At 41.7% G+C, this 22487-nt stretch overlaps 1 protein-coding gene across 5 annotated transcripts in view; it reads right to left on the reverse strand.

Moving 5' to 3' along the window:
- Positions 1-14: 14 nt before the first annotated feature.
- Positions 15-22487, reverse strand: part of LOC311098788 (cyclic AMP-dependent transcription factor ATF-6 alpha-like) — a 42071-nt gene continuing 19598 nt past the window's right edge. For 3 of the 5 annotated variants that reach the window (XM_084139356.1, XM_084139357.1, XM_084139355.1), the window contains exons 12-15: positions 16188-16255; positions 14846-14954; positions 8146-8230; positions 15-948 (exon numbers count right to left, since the gene is read on the reverse strand). In XM_084139356.1, the coding sequence (XP_083995482.1) occupies positions 758-948; positions 8146-8230; positions 14846-14954; positions 16188-16255 (453 nt within the window). In that variant the 3' untranslated portion in view covers positions 15-757. Of the gene's footprint in view, positions 949-8145; positions 8231-14845; positions 14958-16187; positions 16256-22487 lie in introns of all 5 variants that reach the window. The other 2 variants (XM_084139354.1, XM_084139353.1) reach the window with 1 other exon arrangement.

The following is a 22487-nucleotide window of genomic DNA, read 5'->3' on the forward strand; positions in this document are numbered from 1 at the left end:
ACAAGTCATCAATATTAGGATTTGTATTGTCCATGGTTTTATTTCTGAAAACATTTTTAAGGTGCTGCAAATACCATGACAAACCCTTAAGCAACTCAAACAAAATTAAGTCATTATTACACCCTCATTTTACAAATTTCTGTAAATAATGGCCACATTATAATTTACATTTACATCATGTTTGTATGATACATACTAATGAGTCTTGCATATATTGTTTGAATGTTTCTTTTTGCTCACTCACCATGGCTTAAAAAGTAACAATCATAACGCCACAGGATAGGTCTATTAACTTTTAAATATGTGCAAAGGATATTGTTAACATGGCTTAAATCCATCAATAGGGTCCAGAATCAATTAATGTTTGTATTAAGCTTTTTTCAATTTAGTTCCATTTTGGCGCAACTAAAAGAGTGCTATAGCTGTAGGTTCAAGACAGTGAAGGATTTTTTAAGGGGTTCCACAGGGTTCAACTTGAAGTCCACTATTTATTCTACCAATTGACCTACAGTAGATGCCTGCGTTGGCAGCCTGTCCATTTAACATGAACCAGACGCTCTAAACCAAGCAGTATGGAAGTAAACAGTTACTGGACAACTTCTTAATAGGTCTTAATTGAGTTGGAACATCAGAGGCACAAGGAACATTTCCAGAGAGGAAGACAAGGCTAGATTTTTTGTCACAGTTTATTAATACACCAAAAGGTTGTTAAAAGGATAGTTTTTCAGATTGCCAGGCCTTTTAGGTAAGGCCAAGTTCAGGCAGAGTCTGATAGAACACCAACCGAAGCTGCTGACTTTCCGTTGGCATGGGTGGATTGGAAGTCAGTGGTGTTGGCACGTAGGAACTCTGGGATGGTGGAGGTTTTGATGTGGAGGATCTTGGTGTCCATGACCTCACAGTCAATCTGCATCATCACCTCAAATGTGTTGTCCTTGATAACAGAGTCTGTAATGAAATACAATAAGTCAAAAATATGATTATAATGAACATCAAAACCATTCATTAGTTTATATTCAGTCATCCGGAGTCTAGATACCTCAACAGTCAGTTGCCACATCTGAAGTTTCATGTAATACAAGCCTCAGCTACAGCACCATCAGCACTTCTTAGTAGACATCCAATGTTTGGATTTTGAGTTTCACTGTAAAGGCCATTTGAGAGGATCTCCTGAGGAGATCCCCTTATACTGTCTCTCCAAAACGATCCCATCCCTAAGTCTGTCGTCTTTGTACTCTAGATCCCAAATGCAATAGTCATTATCTGGTTCACCGCCTTCTCCCGGAGACCCTGTCTGGCGTCAGGTGACTGAGGAGCCTGCATTACTACTGCTGGAGGGTGAACCCCAGCTCCTAGAAGAACACCTGCTGAAGCCATAAGCCACAAGACCGGCCAGGTCCACGTGGCTTAGCTAGCAGGAGGGATTTACTGGCACATGGAGGGATCAGGTTTTGGATCTAAAGGTGATTAATGCATACGGAAATTACATCGAAAAGGTTACGTAAGCGGTGAATTTTGCGGACACGTGGTACTGTAGTTCGAGGGAATTATGTGGGTGTTTTCTACTGTAAGTTTGATGATAAGAATAAAGCTGATTTGGATGGTCCTTCAAACTTTATGACAATTGTATTACGTTTGTGATTGGACTTTCTGATATGAACATTGATTGAGAGAGAAAAGAGTTGCGCACTCGGCAGAGAAAACCATGACCGTCAACTGTGAAGACTTTATGTAAAACGGAGCTGTATACAAGTTATAAAAGACGATGCATACCTGCATTCATGCTAATCCACTATATAAAAATATTACCCAATAAAGTGAGATAAATATGCCTTGTACATTAAATTACATTGAATTTAACACATTCTTTTGTCACTGTTCTTTTTCATGAGTGCTGAATCCGACAGTATTTTTGTGCAGTGAATCAGAGTTTTTGAACACCTGCATTGTCTCGAGATGACAGTTTTAAGGTGTTCAGTTGTTTGGGAGAAAGATTATTATTCCTTATGGCACACCTGTGAATTGATACAAACCTGGGGTTGGAACCGGGTTAGGGAACAGAACCAAAAACCTGAAAATAACAACATCTTTCGAGGAACAGAATCAGAACCGGGAACGAAAGTGATTTACACTGTTCCGGAACAGAAATGTTATGTTAAAAGCATGGGAATCATTTAATAATGTTATTTTATGTTCCGGGCATTTATTTCAGTCCCACAAAAAAATGCAACAAACAAAGTGCCTATGCAATGCTCTCACTGTCACTCAGAAACGTATTCCAGTGTCTGCCTGCCAGCTGAAAATCTTTGCCAGTGTGTGCGTGTAGGCTACCTGCCCCTCGGAAGCGTAGGCTACTGTAGCTTACAATACGTTACAAGCATGATTCAGAAATTAGGGAGAGATGTTTAATTGGATACATTTTTTCAATGCTAGTTAAGGATACTTTAGTTAGCACGTTTCACATTGGATTTATTTCCTTACAAAACGTTCTGACGTGTTTTTATTTCTGGTGCCACTCTGCACACACAAGCTTGTTAGCTAGCTAGCTTGCTATCTAGCTCTGGTCCAACGTTAATCAAACTCTCAGAAGTTCAAAGACATTCAAAGTTCCTCCATAGAAGCCGTTCCTCCATAGGTATACAGTGAGGGAAAAAAGTATTTGATCCCCTGCTGATTTTGTACGTTTGCCCACTGACAAAGACATGATCAGTCTATAATTTTAATGGTAGGTTTATTTGAACAGTGAGAGACAGAATAACAACAAAAAAATCCAGAAAAACGCATGTCAAAAATGTTATAAATTGATTTCCATTTTAATGAGGGAAATAAGTATTTGACCCCTCTGCAAAACATGACTCAGTACTTGGTGGCAAAACCCTTGTTGGCAATCACAGAGGTCAGACGTTTCTTGTAGTTGGCCACCAGGTTTACACACATCTCAGGAGGGATTTTGTCCCACTCCTCTTTGCAGATCTTCTCCAAGTCATTAAGGTTTCGAGGCTGACGTTTGGCAACTCGAACCTTCAGCTCCCTCCACAGATTTTCTATGGGATTAAGGTCTGGAGACTGGCTAGGCCACTCCAGGACCTTAATGTGCCTCTTCTTGAGCCACTCCTTTGTTGCCTTGGTCATTTGTTTTGGGTCATTGTCATGCTGGAATACCCATCCACGACCCCTTTTCAATGCCCTGGCTGAGGGAAGGAGGTTCTCACCCAAGATTTGACAGTACATGGCCCCGTCCATCGTCCCTTTGATGCGGTGAAGTTGTCCTGTCCCCTTAGCAGAAAAACACCCCCAAAGCATAATGTTTCCACCTCCCTGTTTGACGGTGGGGATGGTGTTCTTGGGGTCATAGGCAGCATTCCTCCTCCTCCAAACGAGGAGTTGATGCCAAAGAGCTCGATTTTGGTCTCATCTGACCACAACACTTTCACCCAGTTCTCCTCTGAATCATTCAGATGTTCATTGGCAAACTTCAGACGGCCCTGTATATGTGCTTTCTTGAGCAGGGGGACCTTGCGGGTGCTGCAGGATTTCAGTCCTTCACGGCGTAGTGTGTTACCAATTGTTTTCTTGATGACTATGGTCCCAGCTGCCTTGAGATCATTGACAAGATCCTCCCGTGTAGTTCTGGGCTGATTCCTCACCATTCTCATGATCATTGCAACTCCAAGAGGTGAGATCTTGCATGGAGCCCCAGGCCGAGGGAGATTGACAGTTATTTTGTGTTTCTTCCATTTGCGAATAATCGCACCAACTATTGTCACCTTCTCACCAAGCTGCTTGGCGATGGTCTTGTAGCCCATTCCAGCCTTGTGTAGGTCTACAATCTTGTCCCTGACATCCTTGGAGAGCTCTTTGGTCTTGGCCATGGTGGAGAGTTTGGAATCTGATTGATTGATTGCTTCTGTGGACAGGTGTCTTTTATACAGGTAACAAACTGAGATTAGGAGCACTCCCTTTAAGAGTGTGCTCCTAATCTCAGCTCGTTACCTGTATAAAAGACACCTGGGAGCCAAATATCTTTCTGATTGAGAGGGGGTCAAATACTTATTTCCCTCATTAAAATGCAAATCAATTAATAACATTTTTGACATGTGTTTTTCTGGATTTCTTTGTTCTCACTGTTCAAATAAACCTACCATTAAAATGTCTTTGTCAGTGGGCAAACGTACAAAATCAGCAGGGGATCAAATACTTTTTTCCCACACTGTAATTATGTGGGCCTAATTCAAATCATGCATGACATAACAAGATGTCCAACACTTCAAGCTAAGCCTCCTCCACCCTCTCTCGCACTCTCCCCACCTGCAAAATGTCAGTCGCATCTCACGCCTTACAATTGTCTGTCCACCATGCATGTAAATAACTATAGCGTGCCCGCACCAAGCTGCTCTATCCACACTGATTGGTGAAGTAATCTACTGTCGAGCTTAAAAAGGAACAGAAAGGAACGATATAAACCGGTACTTTATTTGGGTTCGAACCGGTTCAGAACTATATTTTGCAGGTCGGAACAGTGGAACCGAATGCAAAAAATATCACCTTTTCTGATACAGACCAGGCAGGTCTACTAACTCAACAGCATAGAGCGGAGTCAGCCCACAGCCCCTCTCTCCCTCACCTCCCTCACCAAAAAAAACATTTCTGTCAGCTCTCCATCCCTTTGGGGTTACTCGTCCTGTCAACACGGCAAAGTGAAATGGCGTATTTCAAATCATGAGAAGGAAAATACTTATTTGCCCTTCATTATCCTCCACATACCATGCAGTCCCTTCAACTGAGGCCAATTGGTTATGATAAGGTTACCCAAAAGGCCAATTGGCATTTTTGCACAGTATGTTGCAGCCCCAAAGAGTGATTCGCAAGACAAATCCACTGTTTTATTAGAGTAGTAAGGAATATCAAAGACATTTCTACAGATGGAAGCTATTTATGGCAAAAGGGGTCTTTCTAAACAACCACACTCTGTGGCAATTACGGTGCATTCGGAAAGTATTCAGACCCACATGTTTTTTACGTTACAGCTATATTCTAAAATTGATTACATTAAAATGTTTCCTAAATCTACACACAATACCACATAATGACAAAGCAAAAACAGGTTTTTTGATATTTTTGTAAATGTATTAAAAATAAAAAACAGAAATACCTTATTTACATAAGTATTCAGACCCTTTGCTATGCGACTCGAAATTGAGCTCAGGTGCATCCTGTCTCCATTGATCATCCTTGAGATGTTTCTACAATTTTATTGGAGTCCACCTATGATAAAATCAATTGATTGGACATGATTTGGAAAGGCACACACTTGTCTATATAAAGGTCCCACAGTTGACAGTGCATGTCAGAGCAAAAACCAAGCCATGAGGTCGAAGGAATTGTCCATAGAGCTCCGAGACAGGATCGTGCCGAGGCACAGATCTGGGGAAGCGTACCAAAAAAATGTCTGCAGCATTCAAGGTCCAAGAACACAGTGGCCTCCATCATTCTAAAATGGAAAAAGTTTGTAACTGCCAAGACTCTTCCTAGAGAAAATTTAGCAATCGGGGGAGAAGGGCGTTAGTCATGGAGGTGACCAAGAACCCGATGGTCACTCTTACAGAGCACCAGAGTTCCTCTGTGGAGATGGGAGAACCTTCCAGACGGACAACCATCTCTGCAGCACTCCACCAATCAGGCCTTTATGGTAGAGTGGCCAGACAGAAGCCACTCCTCAGTAGAAGGCACATGACAGCCCGCTTGGAGTTAGCCAAAAGGCACCTAAAGGACTCTCAAACCATGAGAAACAAGATTCTCTGGTCTGATGAAACCAAGATTGACCTCTTTGGCCTGAATGCCAAGCGTCACGTCTGGAGGAAACCTGGCAACATCCCTACGGTGAAGCATGGTGGTGGCAGCATCATGCTGTGGGGATGTTTTTCAGCGTCAGGGACTGGGAGACTAGTCAGGGTCGAGGGAAAGAGAGATCCTTGATGAAAACCTGCTCCAGAGCACTCAGGACCTCAGACTGGCGCAAAGGTTCACCTTCCAACAGGAAAACTACCCTAAGCACACAGCCAAGACAACGCAGGAGTGGCTTCGGTACAAGTCTCAATGTCCTTGAGTGGCCCAACCAGAGCCCGGACTTGAACCCGATCGAACAACTCTGGAGAGACCTGACAATAGCTGTGCAGCGATGCTCCCCATCCAACCTGACAGAGCTTGAGAGGATCTGCAGAGAAGAATGAGAGAAACTCCCCAAATACAGGTGTGCCAAGCTTGTAGCGTCATACCCAAGAAGGGTGCTGATGGAACACAACAGGGTGGCAGGCAGCCTAGCGGTTGAGCGTTGGGCCAGTAACCGAAAGGTTGCTTGTTTGAATCCCAGAGCCGACAAGGTAAAAAATCTGTTGATGTGCCATTGAGAAAGGTAATTGCTCCAGGGTGGCCTTTGATAATGCCTGACCCTGGCGTGACCTCTCTGAGGGTGTCTCAGGGAGAGTTGGGATATGCAAAAAAACATTTCCAATATACACATGCCTATTAATACACACTTGTACATGTGTGAAATAGGAAAAATATAAGCACCTACCAAATTATTTATTATTATACAATGCCGTATTGTCATAATTTGAAGAGAGAATGCTTCGGTTTATATCTTTATCATTCTAAAACTATAATCTGGTCATTTTCACCCATCTATCAAATTACGTAATGGCAGATTGATACAAAACAGTGTGGCAAACTCTAATGGCCAAGACCTCAAACAAAGAGCATGAATAATTTATTCCCTCCAAAAACACAGTAACATGCCAACTGAACTTCAGATTCAGAAAAATATGAACTGCCGTCAACAAGCAGTCAGCATACAGTTATGTTTTGTAGGATGATGCACTTCACGTTTGCATAACAAGGTTGATCCATACGACTCAGAAAACAGGTATTGGAAATGTTCAGACCATTAAGAGTGTGAGGAGGGTAAGAGGGGCCTCTGCAGTGCTCTGTACTGGGGGGCCTCTGAGACCCACTAACGTATGTTCACAAGGGCCTGGCTGATGGCCATGACGGTGGGGCTTCTGGATTGGGGGCAGCCGTTCCCCAGAGGTGTCCAGGGAGGAAGGTTTTCCTTTGGCCGGAGACAGTATGGGGGTGGAATGAATGAACCATGATAATAACTCCAGAGCACGGTGGTCTCACAACACTTAGTGCTGAGCATAGTATGTCTATGAGAAACTGTACATCGGAAACCTCAGACGCTATGACAATCAAGTGCAGTGGTTGCTTTCTAATTTGGAATTTTCACACTTTATCCATCTTAACAACAAACTGTTTGAATGCTAATCATAGTACATATTAGGGCAATACTTAGTAGCTTAAAATACAGATCTATAAAATTCATCAATAATGAATCATTACTGCACACAAAAAACACATTCTGAAGCCTGAGGGGACAGAGCCCAAACAAAGGAGGGTGAGTAAGTTCTATTGGGAGCCCCATGCCATGACCTAGTAAAATCTGACTCATATTTTCAAACAGTTTATCCGTCCCCACCAGACAAGCACTTCTCTGAAACGTAACCCTACCGGGTCACTGGAGAGACAGTAAATCACCAAAGATTAGAAAAGCAAATGTCTCTGAACTCCAGGAAGTATATATTCTTTCCTTAAAGGGGCATTGAAACTACAACAGCGTTCCGCTATCATCTGTATCCCACTTCCTTTCCTTTTCTTCAGGGTAGAAGGGACACCAACAGACCAATACAATTCCCCTCAGCAAAATAGCCTAATTCATTGCACATGCCAGAAATACAAAGAGTTTAGCTTACCCATGAAAGCTATTTCTGTTACTAAATCAATAGGAAGTAAATACAGAGGAAAGCTTTCAAGACTAGAAGAAAAAGTGAGTATTCATCCATCCCACTAACAATCAGTTGTTGAAGCTGGTTCAAGCTTTCACTAAACTAAACTGATGACTATAGTTATGGTGAGTGTAGGTTTTCTGTTTATACACTGTGGGTAGGTGGAGGTGTAAATTGTCTGTGGCTTCTGATTACGTGAAAGCTCTGCTCCAAAACTACATCAATAAACTTCCTTCGAGTTTAGAGTCAAACGTTTATATTTGGCATGCTGTTGCTCAGTCGCACATCGTCTCCTGGCCCTTACCATTCACATTAATTGCTGGTAACACCAAGGACATCTTTGGCCTGCTCCCCTTGCTGTGGTTGGTTGCAGGGAGCAGAAGGTGATCCTAGAGAAACAGACAGAGAATGGGGGATTAGAGCGTTAATGCAGTGAGTCATTACTCAAGAGCTGACCTGGTCTTTAGGCAATAAGGAGATACATTTGACAGAGATTTTGTGCTGTTCAGGGCAGATGTTCTCTCACAAATCCCAGTAGGACTATGCATGTGGACTGAATTTGATTTAACCTTTATTTAACTATGTAGTCCCATTGAGCTCAGAAGAACTCTTTCCCAAGGGAGACCTGGCATCAATAAATGTACATCATTTACAGTCATGGGTGCCTTGGTCAAGGGCAGTGCCTACAACCGAAACAATGCCTCAAGCCACTTTCTGTCCACCTCTAGGCTGACAACAAGATTCCCTGGATTCTGAAGAAATACACGTAATGACAGACCAGAAACATCCAGACCCTTAAGTGGCCACTGCGGCCATAACTCTAAAGTACACGCAGCATGAACCCAACAAGGCACAAGAGGTCCGGAATTCACAAAGAAACGTCATAAATGCTAATAAATCTCAACATACATTGACCTCTGACCATAACTTTGACTGTACAACATTTTCACTGTTTGGGGTGTAAAGACAGTCATTATGTGAAGAGACAGGCCAAAACAGTAGTTAACAACAGCGTTGACACCTGGAAAGCAGGTTGTGACATATACATAAAAAGAACAGGAGAACGATGTGGTTGTAAATGTATTTTAAAGCAGACAGCTGGGGCTCTATGAAAATAATCAATGATTGGCACATTGGATAGACAAGCCATCCATTGTTCAAAGAAATAATCACAAATCAAGCACATGGCCATTAAAACACTGACCATATCAGAGACAGTAATTTCTTGACTCAAACCAAGGCTACTTGGTAGAGTTCAAATGCAGCTACATGCTGTCTGATAAGCTAGTCATCTAGGTCCCCTCCATGGAGCCCTAGACTTTATTAGAGGCATAAACACAGTAATTCAAAGTCCTGTTAAACATCGGTGGTTTGGGAGAGGAGACCCATGCATGGTTGAGAGACCGCTGTCACCAGCTTCACCAGACCAGACCGCTCCGCTCTCAGTTGGGACAGAGCAGCAGCAAAAACCCGATCTGGGTTCAAAAACTATTTGAAATCTTTCAAGTACTTTCCATGTTTGATTTAGCCTTCCTGGGATGTTAGGTGGGTGGGTTTTGCGACTATTCTATTGGTTCCATTGCGGCAGGCAAACTCAATCAAGCCCAGCTAAAGTATTTGAAAAGTTTTTAAAGAGTGAAAACAGAGCTGTTCCTGGATGAAGAGAAGAAGTCATGGAAAAACTAGGAACTGATGTAGAACAGATATACAGTAAAGTAGGCCTATAGGCTTTGAGGAGCTATGGGGTCAATTAGGATTGCTCAACGCATCATTGAATTTAGGGCTCCCAAGGACTAGTTAACATACCAAAAGACTCAAAAGACTAAAAAAGTCAGACATTTACAGTAGACTAGATTGACGGCACAGACACAATATTTTGTTTTGAAGCCAGCTGCCACTGTGGGGGGTACATATGACTGTACCGCAGATGGACATAGATGGCTAACATAAATGTTAGCATCTGCTAAAAGTAGCTAGCTACATGATTGGTCTGCTTCTGAGTGAAATATCTGAGCCAGTATGGAATGCTTCGGATTAGGGCTGTGGAGGTCACGAAATTTCGTCAGCCGGTGATTGTCAAGCAAATAACTAACTGTTGGACTCACGCTAATTGACCGTAATTAACATAAATACATTTAGCATCTCCTGGCTTCCACACAGCCTACAAGCCACTGATGCAGACCTTTGGAACATCTACATTTCAAAAAAGTCGAATACATCCATTTAATATAGCCTTCACAATAAATACATGATTTATTTTAGACAGGTCTAAAAAAGCATGATATGAAGAAAATGTAGTCTATTTTCAGAAGAACAGAATAACATACTCTGAGTTGTCCTTATGTTAGGTCCTGATCTGGCTATGCCAAATGGCTGTGGGCTACAGTAGTTTATTTAGCAGACAAGATTTGCTTAGAATTCCATGGCATTATTTTATAGTATGAAGAATACAATTGAACAAAGCTGAATAAAATAGAAAGGATATTTTCTCCAATCGATTTGAGGGAGTGCGCACATGCAGCTATACTGTGTTGAGCGGTTAACAAAGAAATAGGTATTCCTATATGCTTAATTTAGAGTTATTAATGTAACTTTAGTTGTTCTACAAACGTTGAGCTATATGTTTAGATTTTTAATACATTGTAAGGCTGCATGACGCGACTCTAATGATGATTTTGAAAAAAAGTCGCTTGAAAGGCATGAGCTCTCCTTTGTTTTTTGCGCAAGCTGTACACACTCATTCACAATTTAACAAGCACTTGATAATGCCTAGAATTTCACGGCGGTATCCCCTTTGTGTGGCCGTAATGCCCCCTAAACAAATCCATGCCTATTGCAGCCAGTGTCCGTTGTGCCCTTCTTCCTGAGTGCTGAGCGCTCCGAATCACCTCTCACTCACATGGCTCTCCATCACGTGATCAGGTCTTTCTCACAGGCTACAAGTGAAGATAGACACATCGGGGACGCAACTGCGCACGACCTTATCCAATTCCGAGGTGCATATTGAAGATATTGGAAGAACTGTCCATATTTACTTTTTGTCAGCCAACAAGATGAGTAGGCCTAACGAACAGCAAAAGCACTAGCCTATGTTAATTTACTATCCCCCATAGTACAAAAGTCAACCTATTCTATTCTGTGGGGGAAATAAATATTCCAAACATAGTCCGGGACAGTTGTGGGATGCTATAGATTCCAAATTAATACAACCACTTGCATCAAAAAACATTTTTTACGCAATGTGCCTGACGCAACAGATCAGAACGTTTGGCTTAAAATGTTGATAAACTTTTAGGCTATTTCTTCACATTATAAGCGCAGCAATGCGGACATGGTAGTAGGCTATAAGCGCGAATGTTCCATTAGAGTGCTGAGTACCAGGCAGTTAGCAAGTTTGGTAGGCTATTAATGACCAGCAGCAGCATCAGAACTTGAAGAAGCCTAATTACCGTGACTAAACGGTCACGTGGAATTTGACTGCCTTCATGACTGGTGACCGCTGGTGTGGCGGTAATACGGTCACCGCAACAGCCCTAGTTCGGATCAGCACAATACAGTGTCTAAACAACAGTGTAAGTAGGTGGAGACATGGAAGCCAGGGTCAACTGCACTTGAAATAGACTGAGACTCTGGTTCTGATCCAGCCCTTCAAAACAACACCAGTTCGAAGAAGCTGACAGAACTAAGGCGCTTAGTGTAAAACACACACCAGGCACTGTTCCCCATTGGGTAGTCACAGCACACACAGGCAGTGACACACGCATACACATGATAACAAACGCACTCTACACACACGTACACATGGATTTGGTATTGTAGATATGTGGTAGTAGTGGCTTGAGGGCACACACTTAATGTGTTGTGAAAAGTGTTATGAAATGTAATGTCATGTAATATTTTTTATTGTATATAACTGCCTTAATGTTGCTGGACCACAGGAAGAGTAATAAATACAAATACAGCCTATCAACAGCCACCTTCAGGAAAATGATTCTTGACTTTGTCTTGAAAGAGGATTGAGTATGGTTGCGTTGGTGCTAGCAGTCTTCAAAATGACACATGCTAGCTGTCTACATGGGAATACAGTAGGCCAACCCCCTATTCGGCTCTTTGGCAGAGGTTGTAAAAGCAGGTAGGCCTGAACTCTAAGAGACCACACGTTTCCATGAGTTTTGCCCCCCCAAAAAGTGGAAAGAAATTCTACAATTTTGTCCAAAAACATATTTTCACTTACCCCAGTGAGCCAATTATCCTCAACAAAAGTGATTCAGGGAGTGAAGGTATGAATATATTCACCTACAAAACCTTTGGGTTCTGCTTTTCCTTTCCACAGCAGCCCAGGTCTAACCATGTACATCAAGTTAGTGTTCTGCTCTTTCCATCACTTGCGTTGTGGCGTGTGCTTTGGGAAAGGCCAATGAAACCAGAAGCTGCTCTGTTCATTCCATCAGGCCAGAGAGAGGGCTTAGGCTTAGGAGAGCCGGCTGCAGCTGTGCAATCAGTCACTCCCTCCTCTACTGTACATTCTTGTCTACTGGTAGAAGGACTCCAATCCAATGGCTGGCTGAATGACCCATTTGAGGGCTAGAAGTACAGATCGTACAGAAGCCGGCAGCCACGTCCAATAACGTCACAACTCTTGTTTCCAGTTAACCCAGTGTAATTCATTCAGTTACTGTAAATGCGTGACACTCGCTTAAAAGGAAAATGTTCACCAAGTATGCTCCTTTCCAGTAGTTACTGTACATAAGCTGTACATTGAGAGCTGTTGTCAATGTGTCAAACCCTCCACACTTTGACGAACTTAAAGGACATTTTCAAAAAAATCCAGCACCACCCCAACATCAACATATGTGAAAATGCCGTGTTTCTATGTTTTGTGGGAAAAAAAGATACGTGTTTCCAACTACATCATCGGTGTGCATCATAGGCCTTGCCTACTAATTGGTTGATGATGTAATTGGACCCCGTGTAGCTCAGTTGGTAGAGCATGGCGCTTGCAACGCCAGGGTTGTGGGTTCGATTCCCACGGGGGGCCAGTATGAAAATGTATGCACTCACTAACTGTAAGTCGCTCTGGATAAGAGCGTCTGCTAAATGACTAAAATGTAAAAAATTGGAAACACTTCTTTCTCTATCTGTTTTACTACAAAACATAGAAACGCGCCATTTTCACATATGTTGATGTTGGGGTGGTGCTGGAGATGATGAATTACATTTTTTGAAAAGTTATTTTAAGATCGTCAAAGTGTGGAGGGTTTGACACATTGACAACAGCTCTCAATGTACAGCTTATGTACAGTAACTACTGGAAAGGAGCATACTTGGTTTGCCAGCAAAGGGTTTCCATTGAGGCCATGATACAAAAAAAATGGAATAAGAGTTTCTTATCCGGTCTGAATGATGTAGGCAGGTCTGAAGGCAGGTGGTGGGTGGGTTGAATCCCCATTGTGGCTCAGTAAACAGGGCCTTCAGGAAACAGATATCTGGTCCTTGGATAAAGGGCCCTCAGAGAGCAGAACTGACGGGCACACAAAATAGCTAAAGAGGTGCCCCTGGGAGTTGATGGTCCAAATGGAGAGATTGTGATCAGAGTTCACTTTCCTTCTCTCTCTGCCTGTTTCTCTCGCTCTCAGGTTCTCACAAAACAGACGTTGGCAGGCCATCAGAGAGAATGGTCCCTGCTAATTCTCCTGAGCAGTCATCAGGTTGGAATAATGTTGCAAATCAGACCTAAGACTTTCTGAATAGATGGCTAATTTAATGGGGGGGGGGGGGGGGGGGGGCAGTGTTAGGGGTGCATTGGAATAAGACAGTCAGTCCTTCTGGTTGGGAATGACAATGAAAGCCTTCTCAGTGTAACAGAGACAGCACTAAGAAGGGATTCAGCCGATTAGCATCATGAGAATGCTTTTACGAAGCCTCTGAAGACTTTACAGGTTTCGCTCTATGATATGTCTTATGGAAAGTCTGGAAACATATCAGAGGAGAAGGACTAACAGATCTAGGGGGTCTCAGAGTTCATAGTTTGTGGTACTTTTATGAAAACGGAGGTATGTTCAATTTGGTAATCGAAGACACTTTCCTGGCAGAGGTTGCCGATAAACAGGTTATTTTGATTTCTGCTTTAATGTAAATGTATTGGAGATGTGTCAGTACAATGGATACATCATTTGAATTGACCAGACAAAAGATGTCAAAATGTATGGGACGGAAGGAATATGTGCTTAATCAATAAATCTAAAGATTATCTGTGGTTAGGCTACATCAAATAAAAAAGTGAAATTCCAATCTTATAGCTTACGAGAAACGGACTCCGTCGGTAACCATAAACGGTAATTTTACCAAAACACCACACAGAATAAAAGGAGTATAAGAACAGCCTCAAGTAACTTCTTTATTGTTCTAGATCATTTCATATGGATGCCAATTTCATAAGGTCTACACGCCCTAGGTGACTGAAAGCCATAAAATTCCTTCCGAATGTGCTCCCTCAGAATTCAATACATCAAACACACGAATGAAACTCGCCAATAGGTCAGTCATTAACTGTATACTGTTAAAGCTACAAATCACATACAAATGCATTACATATGCTCATTTGTGACGATTGAAATGCCAATGTACATATTTAAAATCAGCCACAGACATTTTTCAATCCTCATTCATTCATGCATTTGGGAGTAAAAAGAAAAGGAAATAAAAGGAAATATTTTCCTAAGCTTCAAAAGAACATCTGCTTTTTCAGTCGGGGCTTTCCGCCTTCAATTAAGACAGAAAGTTGGTACCCTGGATCATGCTCCATATGCGCTTCAAAATTGTTTCATGACCGCTTTCTTTCCTACTCAGCAGTTTCATCTGCTGAAGACATGCTGATGGCAATACTGCATCATGAAACAGTCACAGACCCGATCTCCATTGGCCTTGAAACAGTCACAATCCGAAGGACACATTGTTGCCTGCTTCTATGGAAAATGGTATGGAATATGCATGGAGTGACTCACCCTGCGAAAGGACACCACGTAGAAAGTGTCGCCTCGTCGATTTAACTCATCAAAGAAGTCCCTGTAGCTTTGATGGCGTGAGTAGTACACCTGAACCTCCCTCCCTGGTCTACTGAGAGAGAGACAGAGGTGACAGTGAAATACACTATATGACATTCAAATATCAAAACTAAATCTAACATAATATAAATCTGATATGTAATTAAAGTTAATTGACATCTTAGAGAGTCTGACAATATCTATGACATATATATGTACTGTATATAGCCTCGCTACTGTTATTTTTCCTGTTATTTTACTGCTTTTATTTTTTACTCATCTATTGTTTACTTAACACTTATTTCTCTTAAAACTGCATTGTTGGTTAGGTCTTGTGAGTAAGCATTTCACTGTAAGGTCTACACCTGTTGTATTCGGCGCACGTGACATAACATTTGATTTGATTTGACAACAGTCAGAGACCTAGAACATGTTGATGAAATTTACAGTAACTACATTTACTGTAACTAAAATCACCATCTCCTTTACATTAACCATTATTACAATGGTATTATTATGCCTATTACTGTATTTATTTTATTTCACCTTTATTTAACCAGGTAAGCCAGTTGAGAACAAGTTCTCATTTACAACTGCGACCTGGCCAAGATAAAGCATTGTAGTGCGATAAAAACAACAACACAGAGTTACATATGGGGTAAAAAAACATAAAGTCAAAAAAAAATACAACAGAAAATATATATACAGTGTGTGCAAATGTAGCAAGTTATGGAGGTAAGGCAATAAATAGGCTATAGTGCAAAATAATTATAATTAGTATTAACACTGGAATGATAGAAGTGCAAGAGATTATGTGCAAATAGAGATACCGGGGTGCAAAAGAGCAAAATAAATAACAATATAGGGATGAGGTAGTTGGGTGGGCTAATTACAGATGGGCTGTGTACAGGTGCAGTGATCGGTAAGGTGCTCTGACAACTGATGCTTAAAGTTAGTCAGCTAGTAATAGTACTCCAAGTTCTCAGCTCACAGTGTAACACAAACATCTTAGAGTCCAGTGGGATTCATGTAGCATAGGTCTACCATTTGGTGACTTGGTAGCAAAGGCTACTATTGTGGTTGGGCAGCTAAATAGCAACACCACTGGAATGGCCTCTCATTCTGTTGAAGAAACAATAGTGGAACCAGAAAGAAAACCATGACCATAAAATAATTTGGAGAGAAATATTGTGAACATCTGAAGAGTTTGGGAAAGTGAGACATCGAAAATATTGTAGGGTCCATTTAAAAAGTATTTGCACAAAACCCCAAATTAATTCTGCCATTTGTGATAAATACTTACTCAGAGTAGCGGACTGTTACAACCGAGTTACTGGACTGGTTCGTCTGGGGTCTCTCCTCAGGTGACTTCTGTGAAAAAGTGATAAAATGCTGGTCAGTGAGTAATTTCTGTTCAATTCTGAAACGTTAATCATATACTGAAGATTGGAATACCATATTGTATTTTGTCTTGGCTGATTGATGACAAAATAAAAAACAAGTAGAACTTAAAAGAGACAAATAAATGATATATGTGATATTCTTTTGTAGTTTACCATTTCCTTAGCCAGTATGCAACATGAATGGACTTCAGGATGCTCTCTGAGAGCAATGCTCTGTTGTAGACCCTCAGAACCTGATCCTCATCCTATCTCTGCTATACATATGGCCTGTGAACTACATCTGAAACTAAAGCACATATAACCTGTCACCATGCAAACTCAGACAGTTGCCCTTTCAAAATACATGTAAGCTGAAATGTTTTCCTTTAAAATATAAGACACTTCCCCTTTCAAACTTTCCGATCAAAATCTAAAAACATATCAGTTAGCTTCTTTTATGTCATGTTTGAGCACTTCAGGAATAAGTTGATACAACCCATATCGTTGGATGACACATGCAATATTACCATAAAAACCAACAAGGCTGGGATGAAATTAACACTTTAAAAACAACTGACTAAAGCCAATCAAAGATCATGACAGTGAGTCCAGGCACGCCAGTTCAACGGGTCATGGGTGGCCTGCAGCTGTGCAAACACCATCAGGCTCATTTCGAGAAATTAGTCTTCCTAGCACTTCGGGACATTCCGAGGCTCTGAAAAGGCGTTTCATGTTTCACTGTGGTTGGAGATTTGTGCCCAGAGTGATCTACATTTTAGGTCACCCTCAGCTTCAAACCTCACCCCTCACTGAGTCAATCAACAACTCTCCTTAAGTCAATCGTTATGCCTCAGCCTCACACTTCAAGGGGGGTAGACAATTGACTTAAGGAGGGGTGAGGCATGAGGCTGAGGGTGTCCTAGAATGTACACCTGAGGGGGGTCGAAACTGTGGAAAATTAAAAGAGATCTTAAAACACACCTTTTTAGCTTTGTTTTTCCTTAGGGTGCTTTTTAGTCATTCAGTTGTTATTGTTATTATTTTGTTTTTTATCCTCTTATGTTCTGTAGTAAAATACAAAATACAAAAGTTTGATTTAATTTGAATACACCATACCTCAGTACAGATGAGGGGGATTAGGATTCCATTGAGACAGTAATTCTAGTCTGCGATAAATCCTACCGAATGTAGTACAAGTTTACCACAGACGTTTTAGGACATGGCAGAAACTCAGAACATACTGAACTGTATCCTGGTGTGGAGCAGAGATGAGATTGGATAGACAGAGGGGACTTCAAATCAAATCACATTTTATTGTCACATGCACTGAATACAACAGGTGTAGACCTACAGTGAAATGCTTACTTACAAGCTCTTCCTCAACGATGTATAGTTAAATAAAGACAATAAAAACACAAAAGAATGTAGGCTATATACAAGGAGTACCAATACCATATCAATGTGCAGGGATACATGGTACTTGAGGTAGATACAGTGATACAATGACAATGAGGTTAAAGTGCAGACTGTCCGCTTTAATTTGAGGGTAATTTCATCCATATCAGGTGAACCGTTTTCCCCCCATTTTAGGGGACCAAAGGTATTGGGACAAATTCACTTACAGTACCAGTCCAAAGTTTGGACACACCTACTCATGCAAGGCTTTTTCTTTATTTTTACTATTTTCTACATTGTAGAATAATAGTGAAGACATCAAAACTATGAAATAACACATATGGAATCATGTAGTAACCAAAAAAGTGTTGAACAAATCAAAACATATTTTATATTTGAGATTCTTCAAATAGCCACCCTTTGCCTTAATGACAGCTTTGCACACTCTTGGCATTCTCTCAACCAGTTTCACCTGGAATGCTTTTCCAACAGTCTTGAAGGAGTTCCCATATATGCTGAGCACTTGTTGGCTGCTTTTCCTTCACTCTGCTGTCTGACTCATCCCAAACCATCTCAATTGGGTTGAAGTCGGGGGATTGTGGAGGCCAGGTCATCTGATGCAGCACTCCATCACTCTCCGTCTTGGTAAAATAGCCCTTACACAGCTTGGAGGTGTGTTGGGTCATTGTTCTGTTGAAAAGCAAATGATATTCCCACTAAGGCCCAACCAGATGGGATGGCGTATGGCTTGCGAATGCTGTGGTACCATACTGGTTAAGTGTGCCTTGAATTCTAAATAAATCACAAACAGTGTCACCAGCAAAGCACCACCACACCATAACACCTCCTCCTCCATGCTTTACGATGGGAACTACACATGCGGAGATCCTCCGTTCACCCACACCACGTCTCACAAAGACACGGCGGTTGGAACCAAAAATCTCCAATTTGGACTCCAGACTAAAGGACACATTTCCACTGGTCTAATGTCCATTGCTCGTGTTTCTTGGCCCAAGCAGGTCTCTTCTTCTTATTGGTGTCCTTTAGTAGTGGTTTCTTTGCAGCAATTCGACCATGAAGGCCTGATTCACACAGTCCCCTCTGAACAGTTGATGTTGAGATGTGTCTGTGACTAACTCTGTGAATAATTTATTTGGGCTGCAATTTCTGAGGCTGTTAACTCTAATGTCTCCCGAGTGGCGCAGTGGTCTAAGGCACTGCATCGCAGTGCTAGCTGTGCCACTAGAGATCCTGGTTCGAATCCAGGCTCTGTCGTAGCCGGCCGTGACCGGGAGACCCATGGGGCAGCGCACAATTGGCCCAGCGTCGTCCAGGGTAGGGGAGGGAATGGCCGGCAGGGATGTAGCTCAGTTGGTAGAGCATGGCGTTTGCAACGCCAGGGTTGTGGGTTCGATTCCCAGGGGGGGGGGGGCAGTATGAAAAATAAAAAATAAAAATAATGTATTCACTAACTGTAAGTCGCTCTGGATAAGAGCGTCTGCTAAATGACTAAAATGTAAATCTAATGAACTTATCCTCTGCAGCAGAGGTAACTCTGGGTATTCCTTTCCTGTGGCGGTCCTCATGATCACCAGTTTCATCATAGCGCTTGATGGTTTTTGCGACTGCACTGGAAGAAACTTTCAAAGTTCTTGACATTTTCCGGATTGACTGACCTTCATGTCATAAAGTAATGATATACCCCCCCTATCTTGTCACAACACAACTGATTGGCTCTAACGCATTAATTTTTAACAAAGGAACACCTGTTAATTGAAATGCATTCCAGGTATTGACTGGTACTGTATGTGTATTAAAGTATCCATATCGTAGTCAAAAGTTTAGCATGTGGTCCCATATTCCTAGCACGCAATGATTACATCAAGCTTGTGACTCTACAAACTTGTTGGACGCATTTGCTGTTTGTTTTGTTTAAGAATATAATATGTTTCTAAACACTTCTACATTAATGTGGATGCATGCTACCATGATTACGGATAGTCCTGAATAAATAGTGAATAATGATGAGTGTGAAAGTTACAGACGCACAAATATCATACCCTCAAAAAATAAAAACCTCCCCTGTTTTTGTAATGGTGAGAGGTTAGCATGTCTTGGGGGTATAATATTTGTGCGTCTAACTTTCTCTTTCATCATTATTCAATATTCATTCAGGACTATCCGTAATCATGGTAGCATCCACATTAATGTCGAAGTGTTTAGAAACATATTCTATTCTTAACCAAAACAAACAGCAAACGCGTCCATCAAGTTTGTAGAGTCACAAGCTTGATGTAATCATTGCGTGCTAGGAATATGGGACCACATACTAAACTTTTGACTACTTTGACTACGATACGGATGAAAAAACCCTCAAATTAAAGTTGTCAGTCTGCACTTTAACCTCATAGTCATTGTATAGTGCTGGAGTACAGAGCCAAAACAACAACACATGTGTCACTGTCCCAACACTTTTGGAGCTCACTATCTGCACATGTAGACAGGGGTAAAGTGACTAAGCAGGAGTGACTAGACTTTCATATCTAACTGGGTTATCTGCTCTGTACCAAAAGGAAATAGAGAGGCAAGTGATGGTAAATCTAGAAGACGCTCGTCCAACTCTCTTCATCATTCAGCCAGTTAGGTGCTATCGAAATCAGTCTCACACACAGATGTGCGATACAGAGACCGATAGAAACATCACTTTTTCTGTGCCAAGTTTCTCCATTCAGGACATACTCTCCACAGAGACCGAGAGGTCAAGATAAACCAAACGCAGACATATTTCGACACGGACACCATAGAAAACCAAAAACGTCACTCCAGTACAAAATAGAAATCAGCTATGCATAGTCACTTTACCCCTACCTACATGTACAAATTACCTCGACTAACCTGTACCCCCGCACATTGACTCGGTACTGGTACCCCCTGTATATAGCCTAGTTATTGTTATTTTATTGTGTTACTTTTTTTATTACATTTTTGACTTTTAGTTTATTTAGTAAATATTTTCTTAAATCTATTTTCTTAAAACTGCATTGTTGGTTAAGGGCTTGGAAGTAAGTATTTCACGGTAAGGTCTACACCTGTTCGGCGCATGTGACAAATAACATTTGATTTGCTTTCACTGCAGAATCTGAGACAGTGGCATTACTCATGAACAGCTTGAGTTTGGTATTTACCCTGACTGTAGGATGTACAGTCTGTACCGTAGATTTAATTCCCTTTTCACCTGAAATATCCCTCCTCAAACTATGCGTGCTAGCCTCATTCCTGTGGGACTAGAAGAGTGGAGTGAGGCGGTTTTCAAGACCCGCTCCGCAACGAATCCGGCCTGACCTGGTAAGACACTCTAGTCTAATATTTAAAGTGATATCACAGGAAATATGACAACAACAAACATTATCTCCACTTTGTCCCTTCTTGTCTTTCCACACAGCAGGTTGGTGAGGATGGAGAGAGAGAGAGTTACAGATGGGTTCGTCCAACGCGTAGAGGGCTCTCCAAGCCTGTGCTTCACCGTGCGTTTCATGGAGCTCAGTGGGGTTTTTCAGCTGCACTGTAATAAACTTACAGTCTGGGGTTCAACCTCTGCCCTGCACTTTACTGGAATGAAATAGTCAGCCCTATGAGTCTTCTAGCTTCTTCTCATCAAATTATGCTGTAGGTTCAACGTGGGAACCCAGAAGAAAGAGCATGAGGTCAAAGCGCTAAGGAGGTGCCAATATTCTGCAAAACTAGGATAGATCAAATCTCCAGGTCGGAGAAATCACAGGTCTCTACCTCTTTTCAGTTCGTTCTGCTACAGATAGAGGAAAATGCATATGGGTTTTCCAAAGGACAGGAAAGTCTGGAAGAGTTTAACGTTTAAACACATCCAAAGAAGTACCGTAGGAAATGTATTTATCTGAGTCGTATAAAAGAGTACCTTGAGAAGAGTTGATCACTCACACTGTATGTAACCAATGCAACAGGGCTCTAGTCAAAAGTAGTGCACTTCCTTGTGAGTAGCGTTTCATGTGAGACACAGCTAGTGAGAAGAAAGGCTGAGTCCAGGTCTAGCCCTGGGGGTTACGTGCATGGGAGAGATGGTGGTAGAAGTGCCTGTAAATAGTTTGGAACGGTCTGCTCCCAGTTTCCATCTGTTTGTGAGAGGTCTTAGCCTTGAGCATGAAACGCTGTACAACTCCAACTTTATAAAACATTCACAGCTTTATATCCTCTCCCTCCTTCTACCTACCACGACGATCATCACAGAGAATTCACTCAACTTCCTGCAAGACCCAGAGGGTGTCATTAACAGTGGAAAACCCCCACTTCCAATTAGGCGACCCCCTTAAATATATCTTACACAGGAAGCTAGAAACATTTGGAATCTTCCCAAAATCAAAATTCCAAGCAGTCGATTTCTGAGTGGATAGACTATTGTAAGTGTCTAAAGCAAGCTAAATCTGAATCAGCCGTCTGAGTTTGTATTTGATCTGGTTATCATTTGCGTCCCATGTCAACTAATGTTAGTGGCAGCATTTCTTTGGGTGTCTTCCCTAGTATGTTTTTCTCTACAGTAAGTGGTGCATACAGTAACAAAGGGCAGTTTTGTGCAGCGCACACTGTATGAAGACATGGTTAAAAGCTTTATGTGAACTCTCTCAACCAATGTTAACCCTTTACACTCGTAACCGAAAACGGCTAAATTGAAACGCAGTGGCTGTACAGTAACATGCTATACATGACTTCAGAGCTCAGGCTCAGATCTTCACAGCGCTGTTTAGGTTTTGACTGACAGCTGTTCTGAGCTTGAGCACCGAGCGCAACAAGAAGTG

The sequence above is a fragment of the Coregonus lavaretus genome, assembly GCF_964263955.1.
Source record: "Coregonus lavaretus genome assembly, chromosome: 23".
In the NCBI taxonomy this organism is placed as follows: Eukaryota; Metazoa; Chordata; class Actinopteri; order Salmoniformes; family Salmonidae; genus Coregonus; species Coregonus lavaretus.